The following is a 17,747-nucleotide window of genomic DNA, read 5'->3' as shown; positions in this document are numbered from 1 at the left end:
CGCTCACACATGGCAAAAGACAAGCAGGGTCTCCTTTGAGGCCTGATCGGGCAGCAGTGGAGCTGCCAACAGCCCCCTCCTCACCATGGTCCCCTCCTCCAGCCTCCTCTCCCCTCTCTGCGTGGGAGGAACCATAGAACCAGAGAATCATTTTGGGTGGAAAAGCCCCTCAAGATCAGAGTGCAACCATAACCCACCCCTGGCACTGTCCCGTGTCCCTGAGAACCTCATCTCCGTCTGTCCAACCCCTCCAGGGATGGTGACTCCAGCACTGCCCTGGGCAGCCTGTTCCAATGCCCCACAGCCCTTTGGGGAAGAAATTGTTCCCCAGATCCAACCTCAACCTCCCCTGGCGCAACTTGAGGCCGTTTCCTCTGGTCCTGGCGCTGGTTCCTGGGGAGCAGAGCCCGACCCCCCCTGGCTCCAAGCTCCTTTCAGGCAGGTCAGAGATCAGAAGGTCTCCCCTCAGCTCCTGTTCTCCAGCTGAACCCCCAGCTCCCTCAGCTGCTCCCATCACACTTGTGCTCCAGCCCCTTCCCCAGCTCCGTTCCCTTCTCTCAACTCGCTCCAGCACCTCAAGGGCTTTCTTGGCATGAGGGACCCACCATCATGTTCTGGGTGAATCCTTCAATATCTATCTGCTCTCAAAGATCCTTCTCTAGGAGCCCTCCCGGCCAGACAAACTGCTCTTTCCAGCGGGTCGTTATCCCGAGAGCTGAGATGATCTCTACCAGAGCATCCCAAACAGCCCCATCCTGAGCACGCCTGGAGAGACACATGGGCTGGACGGAGAAATATCTGAAGGTGGGACATTCACCACCACACACAGACTTCCAGAGCTGCCACCACCAACCTCCTGCCATGACCTCTTGCCCGCAGACAGCGTGACCCCAGGGATGGGGCTCATGGAACAGGAGGATAAGAGCGTTTCCCCCACTTCATGCTGGGAGAAAGAAAGGAGCAGAATGAAGCCGGGAACAGAGTCATAAAGCGCAAGCTGAGCGCCCAGGCCGTGCTGCGCGGTGTCACACGTGGGCTGCTGGGCTCTATTTTAAATGCTGCAGAGCAAATCTATGCAGGACGAGATCCAGGCTGGGGGAAGGGGAGGGTGCTGGGTGGCGGGGGTGTTCAAAATTAGGAGCTGAGCTCAGGTGAGGACAATTTTGGGGACCAGAGCAGGGAAGAGCCAGAGCCTGCACACACCTCCTGGGATGAGCAGCCCCGTGGTAGGGGACAGGAGGGGGACACGCTCCCCTGGAGAGGTGGGGACAGCGAGGACACCCAGGGCAACTTCGAGCTGGGCTGAGGAGCCGGTTTTGTCAGTGGCACAAAAGAGAGAGCTGGGGTACCCCTCTTGACACGTGGGTCGCCCCAAAGTCACCCCAATGCTCAGCGCGCTCATGGGGCAAAGGGAACTGCACGACCTGCATTTCACGGGATTCGGGGAGAGCAAGGAACCTCCTTGCCCTCGGGCGACCCTCTGCACCCACAAATCTGCCTTGGTTCTGCTTTCCCCTTCAAGATCGACCCCAAAAACGCTGCCACTGTCTCGCCGAGCTTGGCGAGATGCTCCCGAACGCACAGCGAGGCTCTGATGGGAGCTGGCAGATCTGGGATGGTACCTGCCCTACATTTACCAAGCAGCCAGGTTGACAGAATGAGCAAGTTTTTATATAGATTTCGGCGGCAGTGGTTTTCTCTGGCGGGGGTGAGGGAAAGGAGATGGAAAATATTTTCATTTTAAGCTCTTTTCTGCATTCTTGCTGCTGGAGTCGCGCGTTATTCATGCGCCCCTCGGAACCAGGCTGGTGGCTCTGGGTTTTGCTCAGAAGGGGCTGTGCAGACTTAAGCAGTTAAATTATTAATAGGCTGTCGGGGGTGCCCAGGACACCCAGCTCCTGGTCTCTGCTGCTTGTTGGGGGGCTCCAGTGCCCCCCAGAGGTACCAAAACCAACTACAGCCCTTTGACAAACCTGTTGGCTGCTCCTGCCCTACTTACAGTTCACAGACACCTTGTTCTGGCCTGGAAAGAACGGCGCTGCAAAACCTCCCTGGCCAGGTCCTCCTGCGCGTGGTATCACAGAATCGTTTTGGTTGGAAGAGATGCTCAAACACATCGAGTCCACCCGTTCCCCCAGCCCTGGCACTGCCCCGTGTCCCTGAGAACCTCATCTCCGTCTGTCCAACCCCTCCAGGGATGGTGACTCCAGCACTGCCCTGGGCAGCCTGTTCCAATGCCCCACAGCCCTTTGGGGAAGAAATTGTTCCCCAGATCCAACCTCAACCTCCCCTGGCGCAACTTGAGGCCGTTTCCTCTGGTCCTGGCGCTTGTTCCTGGGGAGCAGAGCCCGACCCCCCCTGGCTCCAAGCTCCTTTCAGGCAGGTCAGAGATCAGGAGGTCTCCCCTCAGCTCCTGTTCTCCAGCTGAACCCCCAGCTCCCTCAGCCGCTCCCATCACACTTGTGCTCCAGCCCCTTCCCCAGCTCCGTTCCCTTCTCTCAACTCGCTCCAGCACCTCAAGGGCTTTCATGAGGTGATCCCGCCACCCCTCTGGCCGCCGTTTTGAGCCCTGAGGTGATTTTGGTGCCACCACTTCGAGCCCTGAGGTGATTTTGGTGCCACCACTTCGAGCCCTGAGCTGAGGGGCCCAGAACTGCCCCCAGGATTTGAGGTTTTTCCTCCCCAGTGCCCAGCACAGGACGGTCACTGCCCAGGGCCTGCTGGCCACACTGCTGGTGACACAAGCCAGGACACTGCTGTATCACCCACCACCATGTTTGGGGCAGCTGGAGCAGGCGCAGGCAGGACGAGGAAGAGGAGAAGCCACAGGGGCACCTGTATTTGGCTGCTGGCAGCTTCTTTTCACAGCGGGAGAGCTGCCACACAGGGCTTCATGTTCGATGCCACGGCCACAAAACAGCATCCGAGGACAGACCCCGCAAGGGCTGCGCTGTGAACCTGGCTGAGTGCGCGAGACCATTTTTCCCCACCCGCAGCAGAAACTGTCCCTATCAGACACTCCTGCCCCCACATCGGCCCTCGGCTTCCTTCCTAATCCCTCCGGATTCCTTCCCGCAGCCCTGACATCTGTTTTCAGGCAGATAAATACTGTTTGCACCAGCTGCTGCCCCAACACACGAGTCGAAGTTTCACGGGGCAGAACGCGACGGCCGTGGAGCGCGAGGGGACGCAGCGGCCAGCACTCAGGCCAGCTCACGGCCTCCTGTCTCTCCCCCTCTTTTCCTTTTTGGATAAAGTCGAGATGGAAACACACACATCTGCGCTGTGGCCACGCAGCCCGACCGTACAGACCTGTCACCTCCATCAGAGCTTTGTTTGGCTCGTTAATTTTGTGCCGGGAGAGGCGTCAGACTGACAGCCCCGGGGACAATCGCTCTCTCGCAGGACAGCTCCAGCACAGGCGAGAAGAACACGGCTGTTCAGGTGATTTCATTTTTGGCTTCTGGCTTATTTTTATCCCACGGGATGTGTGTCAGAGCGGTGGATTTAAGCACGAGTCCTTCTCCTCCTCCTCCCCATTGGATCGAGTTACTTGGTTGGCATTTTCCCCAGGCACAGCCAGCACCTTCCCCGTCCATCCCAGGGTTGCCACGGCCATGCCCTCAGCTCCAGGCTCCCACTCCTGCCACTTATCGTCCCACTGTCCCCAAGATTTTGGTCCTCAGAGTGTCCCTTCCACACACCAAGGGCTGAGAGCCCCCAAATAACCTCTCTGCCCCTCAAGGGCAATGGCCACCCCGGTTCTGCTGGGACTTGGGGCTCTCCTGGCCGCTTGCTCTCCCCGTTGATGTGTCTAAACCTGGCCCAGGGGAGGCGAGAAAAAGCACCGACTTGGGCAGCGAGGAGACACGGGAGCTCGAAATGTAGGGGTGTGTGAGGCCCCAGGGGAGGGGGAGACGTCTGCCTCGACAAGGTGACATCAGGGAAAGACGAGCGGAACCTGCACAGGCCCTTGCGCTCATGTAAATGGTTCATAAAAACCGCTGGAGCTCAACTCCCGCTGCTCTGTGACAGAGCCAGGCTGGAAGAGTCACAGATACCCTGGAAGGACCTTGACGCAGGGACATTTTTTATAAAAATCAAGGCTGCTTCACCCTGCTTGAAAGTCTGGTGAAAAAACAGAGCTAAAGAGAAAAATCTCTGCAGCACTTGATTGATCTTCAAAGCTGCCCCTGCTCGGAGCACAGGGCTGGTCCAGGGACCTCCGGATGTCTCCAAACCATTTTTTGCCATCCCTATTTGATACTGTGGCCAGGCCTGCCCATGCCAACCGCAGGCACCGCGGCTCTCTGTGTGAGCTCCTGCCTGGCTGCCAGGATGTCAAAGCACAGCAGGAGGGTCTGACGCTGAATTTCCATGACAAAAGGGTCACAGGATGGTGCCGGGGTGACCATCAGCCTGGCTCTGCGGGGCTGGGCACAGGGACATGCCACCTTCCACGCTCAGAGCAGAAGGGGAGCCACCAAAGCCCCCCTAGAATAACCCCCTGCCCTCCTACAGGGAATTACATGATGCCAGAAAACCTCATGGCCTCCCGAAGGGCCAAGTGCCCGCAGGAAAGAACCATCCCTCCCAAAGAGAGCTGCAGAGCGGGACGGCAACTGCCACCCCGGTGGTTTTGCCTCCTCTCTGACCAGAAACACGAAAAAAATGGAGAGCCTTACGTGGGCAGTGCTGCCGGCTGGGGTTCTGCTGGGGCAGCAGCTCCAGGGGGCTCTGCAGGGCTGGGGGCTGTGTCCTGGGCTACGGTCACCGACTCTGGCGTCCCCGCAGCATCGGGTGCCAGAACAGGCTCTGCTGATGTCTCCACCTCCACCTCCTGCACCGCGGGGGACAGTTGCACGGCCGCGGCGGCTTCCTCCTCCTCCTCCTTCTTCCTCAGCTTGGCTTCCAGCTCTCGGCGCCTCTTTTCATCATCCTGCCGGGCCATTCGATCAAAGACTTTGAAGGCCTGAAAGAGAAAAAGTGAAGTGAGCGGGCGGTTGAGCTGCCAAGAAAAGCTGGGGGAGAAGGAGAGGAGAAACATCGCAGTGTTGGGGCATTTGTTACTGTCTCCCCACTCTCTGGACACCACACGTTCTCCATTCCCGACACAGAGTTGCTTCCATCACCAACAAAACCAGCTGCTGACTATTTTAAAACTCACACAGCCATGTTAAACACACCTGAGGAGGAAGTCTGAGTTCTTGGGAGCCGCTTTGAAACCATTCAAATCCCTCTGCCACTGGGAAAAGGGCTGGTAACTCCAAGGAAAAGCAATGAGCTCTGACTCCTGGCTGGGAAGGGGCTTGGAGGGAGTCATGGCCACCCCAGCCGCCCCTCACCCCATATCCCAGCACCGAGGGGCTGTTTGTGAGCCCAAAGCTCAGCCCAAGCAGGACAAGCTGCCCCAGGAGAAGCTGCAGGATGGCTCACTGACCCGAACAGACTCCGAGCTCTCTCAGCTGGCACAGGAGAAGGAGCAGAGTCACCTCAGGGTGGGTTTTGAGCCAGAATTGAGTGGTTCAGGCCAACAAAACACATGTGCTCAGAGAAAAACCATCCCTCCTCGCCCGCTAAGGTGCGGGGAGGTGAGATGTAACCCCAGCCTGTGGTTTGCTGCCTGCCGTGTCCCTCTGGCACAGCCCGGGGTGAAAAGTTAAACCCCAAAGTGAGGGAACCAGCCGGGACCTGCGCCTGCTCCTCGAAGGAGCTGAAGCTTCTCTCACCCGACCGCCAGGTCATTTGTCACCATAAACATGCGCTGGAAAGGGAATGAGTGTGGAACACGGCCCTCCTGCGCTTCCCGGGAAGATTTCGGAGCCAGTTTCGGTGCTTCCAGTGGGACAGTGACCCTGATCCACACACCGGCCTGTGGTGCCACTCAGTCGAGTCTTCCCCTGCACACGGGAGACGTAACAGAAGCGGCTTTATCACGGTGTGTGCTCAGGCTCCTCACCGTGGGCTTTCTCCCCATGTGGGGACCAGCCCGTGGGACAAGGACAAGGAAGAGGCGAGTGCCGGGCACTGTGCCCCCGGTTCTGTTTGTCTCTTTCTTTGCAATCGCTTTTACCCTGTGTGAAGCCACGGTGCCCGCTCCTGGCTCCTTCTCCGCAGCCACAGCCCGAGCTCCCACGAGCTCCGCACAGATTGACACCTCAAACCCATGTCACCCCCTGGGCTGCGGCCGAGCCGGGATGAGGGACAAGTCCCTTCCAAAGTGCCCCCCATGCTCCAGGGCCCTGCGGCTGCAGCTCCGAGGCCGACCTGGCCAACACCTTTCTGGGGAACAAACGCTGCGGCCACAGTGCTGTCCCCCCCTCCTTATGCCCAGGCCCAAAATGGTCCCCAGGGGGGACACAGGACACATCTGCCACCATCACTGCCCCAAGGTCGAGTGGTTTGGGCTCCATGTTCCCCCCTCAGCAGCCTGAGACCCCCCCAGGCTCCCCACTTGCCTGCGGAGCCCAGTGCCCCCCGCCACGGGGGTGAATCCTGGGACATGGGGGGTTACAAGGAACGCCCTGGTGCCACAGACCACCCCAGGGACAGGGACCTTCTGCCAACCTGTGTTACCCCCAGCCGGCCAGCAAAACTCCCCCGCTCTGGGCAGATCAACACCCCAAATCCAGCCTTACCCCCACTTTTATGAGCTCGTTTCCACCCTGCTATTAAAGCTTAGTGACAGCGCGGAACAGCGCTGAGTCACAGACCATCCAGCCCCACCGCAAAAACAACACGCTGGGGCTTTTGTCACCTCACCCATGATTGAAGTGACCCCAAACCAGCTCCTCCCAGCCGGGGTTCCCCTCTCCATGCTCTCCGGGAGCCCCAGACCCAGCCTGGCTGCCGCCAGGACTGAGCTCTGGCGGGGTATCGCGCTTTCCATAAGAGCCTCACAGTCCCTGCCTGTCCCCGAGGCCCCTCGTCCTGTCTCAGGGTGACACCGCCCACCCTCCGGGCAGGGCCGGTTACCCGGCTCTCGTTCCCGCTCTCCCCGGTTCTCCCCCGGCTGCCAGAACGGGCCGTCCCGCTGTCAAACACCCGCCAGCCCCGGGGACAGGGAGGGGACAAACACCGGTGAGGCCCAGCGACAACACCGGGACGTCCCGCACGACAACCACCACGGCCGGACCTGTCACCGCCACAGCCCGGCGGGTCCGCGGCCCCGGGAGCCCCTGAGCGGTACCTGCAGCGCCATGGCCTGCGCCGCGCCGGGCGGGAAGCCCAGGCGGTCCCCGGGCCGCAGGAGGAGGCGGTAGAAATCGGTCTTGCGGTAGAGAAAGCCGAAGAGGACGCGGAGAAACTCCTCCACGTTCCCGACGTGCTGCAGGATCCCCAGCAGCGCCTGGTCGTACATGTCGGTGAGCGCGGCCGCGGCCTCCATGGCGGCTCCGGGCCCGCTGTCACGGCAACCGCGCTTCCGCTTCCGGTCCCACACCCGGGCCCGCCCGGAAGTCGCCCCGCGCCGCCGCGTTCGGGCCGCCACGCCGGGCCCGATCCGGGGTGAGCGCTGGCACCGGAGCCGCGGCCTCCCCGCGGGTCTCGGGGGTGCCGGTGGTACCAGGGCGGGGACACACGTGTGGCCGGTGGTTTTTGGGCAGGGCGGAGTCTCTGGGGGAGGTTGGAGCTTTTTTCCAAGTGCCCCATGATGGTCGTGGCGGGAAATTGGAATTTTTCTGGTGTTTTGCCTCTTTTTTTTTTTTTGCCTGACAACCAGGAGCTCTGGGTGCGCGTCTTTCCGCGGAGCTGCAGCTGGTGTCTTAGAATAACCATCGGGATGGGTGTGACACGGCCGTGCCCCTTGTCCCCGCCCAGGGCCCTGGATCGGAGAATCATTTTGGTTGGAAAAGACCTTTAAAATCATGGAGTCCACCCATAACCCACCCCGGCACTGCCCCCTGTCCCTGAGAACCTCATGTCCATCTGTCCAACCCCTCCAGGGATGGTGACTCCAGCACTGCCCTGGGCAGCCTGTTCCAATGCCCCACAGCCCTTTGGGGAAGAAATTGTTCCCCAGATCCAACCTCAACCTCCCCTGGCGCAACTTGAGGCCGTTTCCTCTGGTCCTGGCGCTTGTTCCTGGGGAGCAGAGCCCGACCCCCCTGCACGCAGCATTTCGACACCGCAGTGAGTCGGGGGCCGCATCCCAGTGCCACGAGACTCCCCAAAATCTCGTCGCTCCTTTGTCGTTCCCTCCCACCAGCCCACAGAACTGCAGATGATGCTTTGGCCGTTCTGGACACGGCTTTATTAAGCAGACGACGGGGTGAGCAGCAGCAGCACCACCCCCAGGCTGATCTGCCCACGGTGTTGCCACCAGATGCTGAAGCGGAGGCTGCGCAGCTGAGGTGCAGCCACAAGAACAACTGTTTTGGCTCCCCCAGCACCCCCGTCTCTCCAGCAGATAAGACATGGGAGGTTACGAAGACGCTGAAGGGAATGGAGCATCTCCCTTATGAGGAAAGGCTGAGGGAGCTGGGGCTCTTTAGCTTGGAGAAGAGAAGACTGAGGGGTGACCCCGTTAATGTTTATAAATATATAAAGGGTGGGTGTCACGAGGATGGAGCCAGGCTCTTCTCGGTGACAACCAACAGTAAGACAAGGGGTAATGGGTTCAAGCTGGAACACAAGAGGTTCCACTTAAATTTGAGAAGAAACTTCTTCCCGGTGAGGGTGACGGAACACTGGAACAGGCTGCCCAGGGAGGTTGTGGAGTCTCCTTCTCTGGAGATATTCAAAACCCACCTGGACATCTTCCTGTGTAACCTCATCTGGGTGTTCCTGCTCTGGCAGGGGGATTGGACTGGATGAGCTTTTGAGGTCTCTTCCAATCCCTGAAATTCTGGGATTCTGTGTGATTCTGTGATTCAACACGCCCTCACCTGCGGGATGCGTGCCCAGTAAATCCATTTTCCAGAGAATTCCCCCAATACTTGAGGCCGTCTCTCCCGTTTCAGCTCCTACAAGCAAGTCTCCTCCCGCTGTGCAGCCTCGTCCCCCAGCACATCAGCTCATCCCCACGTGCCAGGCACAGAACCGGGGACCGTCAGCAATGGGGACCGGCTCAGGGGGTGTCCCTGGAAGGCCCCCAAAGCCAGCACGGCTCCCACCTGCCCACGCAGGGCTGCAGAGGCCTCCGTGCGGCTGCTGCTTCGACCCCCGCAGCTTCCACATCCAGGGGACAAACACCAACCCGCTGCCACCAGCCACCGCTGCGCTCGGCCACGGTGCCGCTTCTCTTCCGGGTGCTGCCCTGTGGGATCCTGGGGGTTTTTGGGGGGGAACCCCCTGGCCTGGGCAGCCCCTGGGACCCCCAGCACCAACCGCAACACTTCACACCCTACAACCCTCAGGGGAGAGCGGTGGCCCCAGTCCCCTGGGGCTGTCCCTGTGCGTCCCCAGCACCTGGAGGGACAGTTTGCAAGGCTGAGCCTTCACAACACGGACACCCCTGTGGGGACAGTCCCCGGCAACAACATCCCCCCAGGCAGTGACGTCCCCCCAAGCCACTGTGCTGCCCCCCACACCCAAGCCGTTGGGGACCCTCAGGCCACCTTCCTCTGCTGAAGCAGATGCTTCAGGATCACTCCCTGGACCCAGGACAGTCCCAGCAGCGTCCCCAAGCCTGGGGACCCTGGTGGCAGTGGCAGAGCCAACCCCAACCACATCAGCTCATTCTCACTGCCCGTGGAGCCGCTCACCCTCAACTCCAGCGTCCCACAGGCCACCGAAACGGTCCTGAGCGCAGGAGCCGCGGTGGGATGTGGGGAGGGACCTGCCACCACCCCAGGGTGGCATGTCCCAGCCTGGCAGGGGGACAATGAAAAGCTGGGGGGGAAGCAGAAGAGGACTTGGCCAAACCCACCCAGCAAGCGCAGGGCTCTGGCAGCCAGCACGAGGGGCAGAGGGGGAGAATTTTTTTTTTTTTTTCTCTTTTCCATTAAAAGCTCTTTCTCCAGAGCCACCCGGTGTCTGTGGGGGGGGAGGGAGCACAGGGGGCACTGGGAAACAGACCCAAGAGCTGCAAAAGCCCTGCTGAGCCCCAAAGGGCACCGAGCCCCGCCAGAGCCGAGTCACTGCCGCAGGCAATGGTGGAGGGTCCCCTGTCCCCTTCCCCAGGGGAAGCTGCCCTTTGCTGAGGGGACAAGGACAGATGGGTTCCTGCAAGACTCATGGACACAGCCCCACATAGGAAGCAGCATGCAGCCCCTCGGACAAGGACCTGGGGAGCAGGACGGGGACACACAGGTGACAACAAGGGCTGCAACGCCTTCGTCTGGAACACAAGCAGTGTCCCCTCCTGCGGGACAGGGCTCTGGCAAAGCCCTTCAGAGCCTCAGGACAATCAGGCCCTTCCTGGCGTCCCACCGCGCTCAGCTCCAGAGCCTGGCTTTGCTTCCCTGCAGCAGCAAAATAACCCCAAATCACCCCCAGAATGGTGAGGGAGGGAGCTGGGGGTGGGCAGGGACCCTCCTGCCCTTGTCTGGCTGCACCTTGGACAGTGAGAACTGACCACGGCTCCCAGTTCATGCCATGTGTTTCTCATACTGGCTGCGCTGGCTGGATGGCAGGTTCCTTTCTCCTCCACAGGTCCGTGTCCTCAGCACAGAGCTGCCTGAAGGACTGGGACGGGACTGGGATGGGACTGGGACGGGACTGGGACAGTCTTGCAGCCAGGAGAGGAGCTGCGTTTTCACACTCTGCCCTGTTCCAGGCAATACAGATGTTGAACTGTCCCCAGGCATCCAGGCCCAGCAGCCACTGGCTGTACCGCTCATGTCCCCAGATCCCCATCTCCTTCCGTCACACTCTGTCCCAGCTGCAAAGTCCCCAGCAGCCCCGAGCCCACCAAGGTGACCACCAGACAAGTCATTGTCACCCGGGGGCTCTGCAGGAGACGATAATTTCGGATGGTGCCAAGGGCCCAGTCCTGAGCATGGTGGAGAAGACAAGGAGCAGGGGACACGGTTCTGCTGCACAAGACCCTCCTGCTGCAGAGGCCGGTGCCCAACTCATGCTTTCAGAGGAGACACAAGTGTATCTGGTGGAGTCCAAACTCTGCTCTGTCTCTCCGGTGTGTTACCAGTGACGGGGGGGAGCTCTGTGCAGGAGGGCAAGAGCAAAAGGACTCGTCGAGGCAGACAGAAAACTGAAATCCCTGCTTGTAGAGGCCATCGGAGAGTGGCACAGGTGTGTGATCTCGCCCCGTGTCATAGCAAACAGAGATGGGGCAGAGAAGAGACGGGGGACAACTGGGAGTGGCACACGGTGGGCAGAGCCAGGCACGGCGGCAGCGTTAGGGCTGAAGGCCCCAGCACAGCCGGTGGTGATGGCACTGGAGCCTGTGGACAGGCTGTGGGGAGGCCTGTGGGTCCCGCCGGGCCCTGGCGGCACGAGGAACCACCTCTCGGGTGGTGCAGGCAACGTGAGCTGGAGCCCTCCTGCCTGTTCCTCCCACAGTTGGTCACAGAATCACAAAATGTCAGGGGTTGGAAGGGACCTCGAAAGCTCATCCAGTGCAATCCCCCCGCCGGAGCAGGAACACCCAGATGAGGTTACACAGGAAGGTGTCCAGGCGGGTTGGAATGTCTGCAGAGAAGGAGACTCCACAACCTCCCTGGGCAGCCTGGGCCAGGCTCTGGCTCCCTCACCATGAAGAAGTTTCTTCTCATATTCAAGTGGAACCTCCTGTGTTCCAGTTTGCACCCATTGCCCCTTGTCCTGTCACTGGTTGTCACCCAGAAGAGCCTGGCTCCATCCTGCTGACACTCCCCCTTTCCATATTGATCCCCATGAATGAGGTCACCCCTCAGTCTCCTCTTCTCCAGCTCCAGAGCCCCAGCTCCTCAGCCCTTCCTCACACGGGAGATGCTCCGCTCCATCATCTTCGTGGCTGTGCTGGGCTCCCTCCAACAGTTCCCCGTCCTTCTGGAACTGACCCACTCCTGACCCGCCATCTCTCGGCCTGTCGGTTCTGAGAGGGCTCTTCTCCTGCAGCGGGTGGTTCCGAGCACTCACCCTGCGCCCTGCCCGCCCTTTCTCGTGTGGAGGCGGGTGTGCGCCCCGGTGTGCGTCGCACCAAGAGCTCTTTGTGCCCTTCGAAGGGGCGGAGATCTGACAGGGCCCACAGGGGTGGCGCGGCCTCCGCCGTGGCGAGGCCCGCGGGCGCCGTTGCCATGGAGACGCAGTTTTCCGGCCCGGCGCCCGGCGGACTACAGTTCCCAGCATGCCGCGGGGGCCGCGCATGCGCACTGGGCCGGCGCGTCCGCTGGCTCTGCGGCCCAGCAGCGCCCCCTGCCGGCGGCGGGCGGGGCGCCGTGCCCGGGGCGGCGCCGTCACCGGAGGCCCCGGGGCCGTGCGGGGGCGACACCCGAGCGGCACCCGCAGGGCTGCCGCGGTGACTCTGCCCGCTTCCCGGGGAGGCGCTGGGTCTACAGCCAGGGCCAAGAGGGAATTTGTCCCTGCCTGGTAGCGTCCGGTCACCATAAAGCTGTAGAACCGCAGAATCACTTTCATTGATAAAGGCCTTTAAAATCATGGAGTCCACCCATAACCCACCCGGCACTGCCCCCTGTCCCTGAGAACCTCATCTCCGTCTGTCCAACCCCTCCAGGGATGGTGACTCCAGCACTGCCCTGGGCAGCCTGTTCCAATGCCCCACAGCCCTTTGGGGAAGAAATTGTTCCCCAGATCCAACCTCAACCTCCCCTGGCGCAACTTGAGGCCGTTTCCTCTGGTCCTGCTGCCCGTGCGGCCAAGAGGCCGATGGACCCCGGGGGGCACGAGGAAGAGTGTGGGCGGCAGGTCAGGGAGGTTCATCTTCCCGCTCCGCTCTGCCCTGTGAGGCCACGTCTGCAGAACCGGCTCCAGTGCTGGGCTCCCCGGTTCAAGAAGGACAAGGAATTACTGGGGAGAGTCCAGTGGGGGACACGAAGATGCTGAGGGGCCTGCAGCGCCAGGGGAGGCTGAGAGAGCTGGGGCTGTTCAGCCTGGAGAAGCGAAGGCTGAGAGGGAGCTCATTGATGTTGTCAGTATCTCAAGACGACGGACCAGACTCTTTTCAGCAACTGGATGAGGGGCAACGGGCACAGACTGAAACGCAGGAGGCTCCAACAGAATATGACGAGAAACCTTTTTCCTCTGCAGTGCCAGAGCCCTGGGACAGGCTGCCCAGAGAGGCTCGGAGTCCCCGTCTCCGAAGACACTCAAAACCCACCTGAGATGCTGCGTGACCTGCTCTGGTGACCCTGTTTTAGCTGGATGGTCTCCAGATGTCCCTTCCAACCCCAACCATTCCAGGATTCTGCGATTTTTGCCTCCTCCTGACACAGCCACCACGAGCGCTTGGCTCAGCATCTTTATTGAGACCCCTCCACGCTGGGATACGTCCCCAAGCAGGAGCTGGGTGTCCTGGCTCCGCTCCGGGGACCGCGGCAGCCCTGGTCCCTCCTCCCGGGGGCTGGCAGAGCCGGGGGGTCTCGGGCTGGCCCAGGGGCTTGCGCTTGTCCCAGGATTTGGGAATTGCGCTTTGCCTCCCAGGCTCAGGGACAAAGCAGTTTTCCTTTAAAAATAGCTAATTTTACATCTCTGCGGTGCCAGGAGTTTGAGTATCTTTCATAAATAGAAAATGGAAGAGGGTAAAAGGGATTTTTGGGGAGCAGTGGCTGTCTCCAGAGCTTGGATGCCGTCGGGGCAGGAGCTGCTGGGACCAGCGGCCGGTCAAACGGGGCTCCCAGCATCGCCATGGGGAGGTCACGAGTGAAACTGGGGTCACTGACCAGACCAGGGGCTCTGGGGGGACCCTTCTCCTGGCACTGCATGCGGAGATGTGTGACACTGGCCAGGGCCACCAGCCATCCACTGGAGGTGGTGGCAGTGTCAGTGGTCCAGGGGCCACCGAACGCCCTTGTCGGCGCTGGGGTGGGCTCAGGCTTCTCCATCATCCTCCTCCTCTCCGTTGGAGTCCTCCCCAGCAACCTGAGATGGAGAAGGGGGAGCTCTGGGCACCGGAACCCCTGGCATCGTGGTGCTGGGAGCCCTCTGTCCCCTGTCACCCACCTGCTGGCGGGGGTGGCCGTGCCAGGCCAGCCAGGGTGCCAGGGCCGTGCCCCACTCCCCGGCATCCAGGCGGCCGTGCTCCACCGTCGACTCGTGTGCCATCTGTGGGGGGGACAAGGCTGTGGCAGAGAGGGGACAGCACCCTTGGGTGCCCACCGAGCGCCTCCATCCGCTGCCTCACGCAGGGAGGGAAACTGAGGCACGGCGGGTGAGCAAGGTGGGGCCGGGAGCGGCGTTACCAGGACAGGGGGTGCGCGGAAGAGGTAGCTGAAGGGGTAGTAGAGGAAGTTGAGGAAGGAGGCGGCGTAGAGGTCGGCATAGCGCATCAGCTGGCTGGCGAAGAGCGTCTGGCGCGAGCCGCAGCGGAACAGGCTGCCCATCTTCCCGTAGCACATGTCCATCTCGTGGGTGACCTTCTGCGGGTGCAGCGGGGACGCTCAGGACACCCGATGTCCCCCCTCCCCATGGCGGGGATGTGTGTGGGGAGGTGCTGAGCTTTGTGTCCCCGAGCGTCACCTGGATCCGACGCTTGATGGAGCTGATGTCCGGGCGCTCGCTGCTGCCGCTGTCCAAGTGCCTGGAGAGGGGGGGACGTGGCTGGGGGTCACCTGGAGGGTCCCCCATGGGCGTCTGTCCCCCCCACCAGTGCCCCACCAGTGCCACTTACTGGTACAGCTCCGCCAAGAAGAGGTCCAGGCTCCGCAGCTCTTCAAACAGCTCTGCAAGGACACAGGGCGTCAGGGTACGTCCCAGCGGGTGGGCTGGTCACAGTGGGGGACAGGAGGCTCCGGGACACCCCCCAGCTGGGCTGGGCCATGTCCCCATCCAGCAGGGTCCCTGTCACCGCTGCTCACCGCTCTTCTCCGTCCAGACCTGAAGCTCGCGCGCCAGCTCGGGCACCACCAGGAAGGTTCTCCAGCCCTGCCGCTTCTTGGACTTGAGGATGTCCCCAAAGATGTGGTCCCCCATGTACAGGATGTCTTTGCCCTTGACGCCCAGCAGGTCACACACCACGTCCGAGGACCCTGTTACATCCAGACGTCAGGGACACCGTGGGGACGGGGACACGTTCCCCGCCATGCTGGACACTCACCCCCAGAGTAGACGGCGCAGTGCTGGAGCGGCCCCGTGTATGTCCCAATGCGCAGCTTCCCCGTGTCCTGCGGGACAAAAGGACCCCGGGGACAGTGGCTACTGTCACCTGTGCCCAACCAAGGGCAAATCCGTCCCCCCGTGCCCAAACGGTGCCCCTGCGGTGCCGGAGGGTCCCCACCGTGTTGACTTGGCGCAGGACGGTGCCCTCGGCGAAGAAGAGCGGCTTGCGGGTGTCCACCACGATGAGGTCGAAGTAGGATCGCCAGGGCCGCTGCGGGTGGGGGGGTCAGCGGGGGGGTGCCCATGGCACCCTGCACCCCCTCAGCGGGGTCACACCCACCTTGTCCCCATCACCAAAGTCAAACAGGTAGGACATGATGGCCTGCGGGGACACCCGGTGTCACTGCCGCTGTCCCCGGGGAGGGCAGAGCCCCTGCCTGCCATTTGCCCCCCCCCAGCTGAACCCAGAGCCGGGGGGAACAGACACAGCCCCCCCCCCCCCGACTCACATTGGTGTAGTTGTAGTCGCTGTTGGTGGCCAGAAAGACCTTCCCCACCTCCTTCATGCGGCTCAGCAGCAGCGGCACGCGGGGCTGGCGAGGGGCAAATCAGCATGGGGGGCGCACGGGGGGGTCCATGGGGGGACCATGGGGTCTGCGGACACTCACGTCCTTCACCACGTATTTCTCCAGGTTCTCCAACGTCTTCTCCTTCAAGCAGCCCTGGGGGAGGGATGGACGGGGCTGCCCAAAACCCCCCCGGGTGGGGGGGCATCCCCAGCAGCCTCAGCATCACCTCCCCCAGAAAAACACCCCAGGCGGGCTGGGGGGGCCCACGGCACCCACCGAGAGGTGGACGTTGTCCATGGCCTCGCGCACGTCCTGGAACATGCTGCGGAAGGACATGAAGAGGTTCCCGTGCTTGTAGCCGGTGTCGCAGCTGCAATGGTCGGGAAAAATTGGGGGGGGTGAAGACTCCCCCACTCCAAATCCACCAGGTCCAACCCCCCCATCTCCATCTTACTTGATGTATCGGGAGCAGTTGGTGAAGAAGTCCACGAGGCAGGCGTAGAGGTGGGCTTCTGCGGGGGGGGTGAGTGGGGACATGGGGGCCAGAACCCCCCGATGGGGTGGGGGGGGCCGGAGGGGGCAGGCGGGGTGCAGAATTTCACTCACCTGTGAGGTTGAAGAGGGTGTTGAGGATGTGGAAGCGTTTCATGTCATCCCGCTGGATGAACTTGTTAGGGTAATAGTGGAGGATTTCGGCCCTGGGGAGGGAACGATGGAGCTGCAGCCCACGCTGAGGGTGTGGCCCCCCCCACGCTGTGTGTCTGTCCCCCCCGCCCGGGGTTGGGGGGTCCCCAAACTCACCCCTTGAGGAAGCGGAACCCGTGGGCGCAGACCAGCAGGTTCCCGTGAGAATCCACCTTCAGCAGGTTCCCGAACAGAGCGTCGAACACCAACCCCCTGCGCCCCACAGCCCGTCAGCAGGGGGGGGCCCACCCGGGGGCCCACCCACACCCCTGTAAACCCCCCCAAAACCCAACTCACCGGGTGGGGAAGGTGGGGTCGTACTTGTAGGCGAGGATCTCGTGGGGGTACCCGATGGAGACCAGGTGCTCCAGCAGAAGAGCGAACGCCAGCTCTTCGTAATCAGGGGACTTGTACACTGCGGGGGGGAACAGGGCTTGGGGGGGTCCCGCCACCCCACCCTGCCTCAGTTTCCCCCCAAAGAAACGCACTGGCCAGGGTGTAGTCCATGTCGAAGCCGAAGCATTTGATCTTCTCCAGCGCCAGGCTCCGGTTGACGAAAATCCTGGGGGTGATCGGGGGGGGGGGTGTGGGCTGGGGGGGTCTCGGGCACAGAGGAGGGGATGGGGACCTGTCCCCCTGTCCCCTGTCCCGGGGGGGCTGCGCACCCGCCCTGGCCCAGGGGCCCCACTGCGAGTTATTGGAGCAGAAAAATGGGCTTTTGAGCTGGAAATGGAGCCGGGGGGGGCAGGCAGGGCAGGGAGGGGGGTGCTCATGTGCACGGGGGGCGTTCCTCAGGGCCTCTGCCCCCCGCCCCCAGTGTCCCCCCACGGGGTCCCTCCCAGATCCTGCCCCCCCCAGCTCCCCCCCGGCCCCACCGGTGCTGACAGTCCCTGCGCAGCGCCCGCGGGTCCCCCGGGCCCCGCTCCCCCTCGCTGCCCATCGCTGTCGCCTCCGGCCGCCGCCTCCGGCCGCCGCTTTAACGGGGCCCCACGGGACCGCCCCGGCCCGGCCCCCCCCGGCCCGGCCCCCCCGGGGCCCAACAGCCGCGACGGGACCCCCGGCGGTGATTCCCCCCCCACGACGTGTCCCCTCCACAATGGGGCAATACCCCCCCAAGGTGCACTTCAACATGGGGCAATTTCCCCCCCAAATGAGACAAAAGTCCCCTCAAGGTGCACCCCCACATGGGTCAATGCCGCCCCTGTGCAGCCCCAAAATGGGGCAATTTCCCCCCAAATGAGACAGTACCCCCCAAGGCAGCACGCCTCCATAGACCCCCGCAAATGGGGCGGCACACCCCCCTAAAGGGGCTCCCTCCCTCCCTGGGCTGTGCCCCCA

At 62.1% G+C, this 17,747-nt stretch overlaps 2 protein-coding genes across 2 annotated transcripts in view; both read right to left on the bottom strand.

Annotated features, from left to right (window-relative positions):
• The window catches only part of NUDCD3 (NudC domain containing 3), a 29,493-nt gene extending 22,073 nt beyond the window's left edge, over window positions 1-7,420 (bottom strand). Inside the window, exons 1-2 of the mRNA XM_065651820.1 lie at window positions 7,190-7,420; window positions 4,686-4,972 (exon numbers count right to left, since the gene is read on the bottom strand). Coding sequence (XP_065507892.1) covers window positions 4,686-4,972; window positions 7,190-7,387 — 485 coding nt within the window. The 5' untranslated portion in view covers window positions 7,388-7,420. The remainder of the gene's footprint in view (window positions 1-4,685; window positions 4,973-7,189) is intronic.
• Window positions 7,421-13,409: 5,989 nt separating this feature from the next.
• On the bottom strand, window positions 13,410-17,349 carry NT5DC4 (5'-nucleotidase domain containing 4). Its single transcript, XM_065651541.1, is given in 19 exon segments — window positions 13,410-13,980; window positions 14,062-14,163; window positions 14,301-14,477; window positions 14,578-14,638; window positions 14,729-14,780; window positions 14,916-15,086; window positions 15,155-15,221; window positions 15,335-15,444; window positions 15,447-15,477; window positions 15,479-15,538; window positions 15,666-15,749; window positions 15,825-15,878; window positions 16,002-16,095; window positions 16,180-16,237; window positions 16,332-16,423; window positions 16,527-16,622; window positions 16,707-16,824; window positions 16,898-16,971; window positions 17,285-17,349. Coding segments are annotated over 19 exon segments (1,617 nt in total). The 3' UTR covers window positions 13,410-13,929.
• Window positions 17,350-17,747: the final 398 nt, after the last annotated feature.

The sequence above is a fragment of the Caloenas nicobarica genome, chromosome 25, assembly GCF_036013445.1.
Source record: "Caloenas nicobarica isolate bCalNic1 chromosome 25, bCalNic1.hap1, whole genome shotgun sequence".
In the NCBI taxonomy this organism is placed as follows: domain Eukaryota; kingdom Metazoa; phylum Chordata; class Aves; order Columbiformes; family Columbidae; genus Caloenas; species Caloenas nicobarica.
This window is presented reverse-complemented; position numbering and strand designations above follow the sequence as displayed.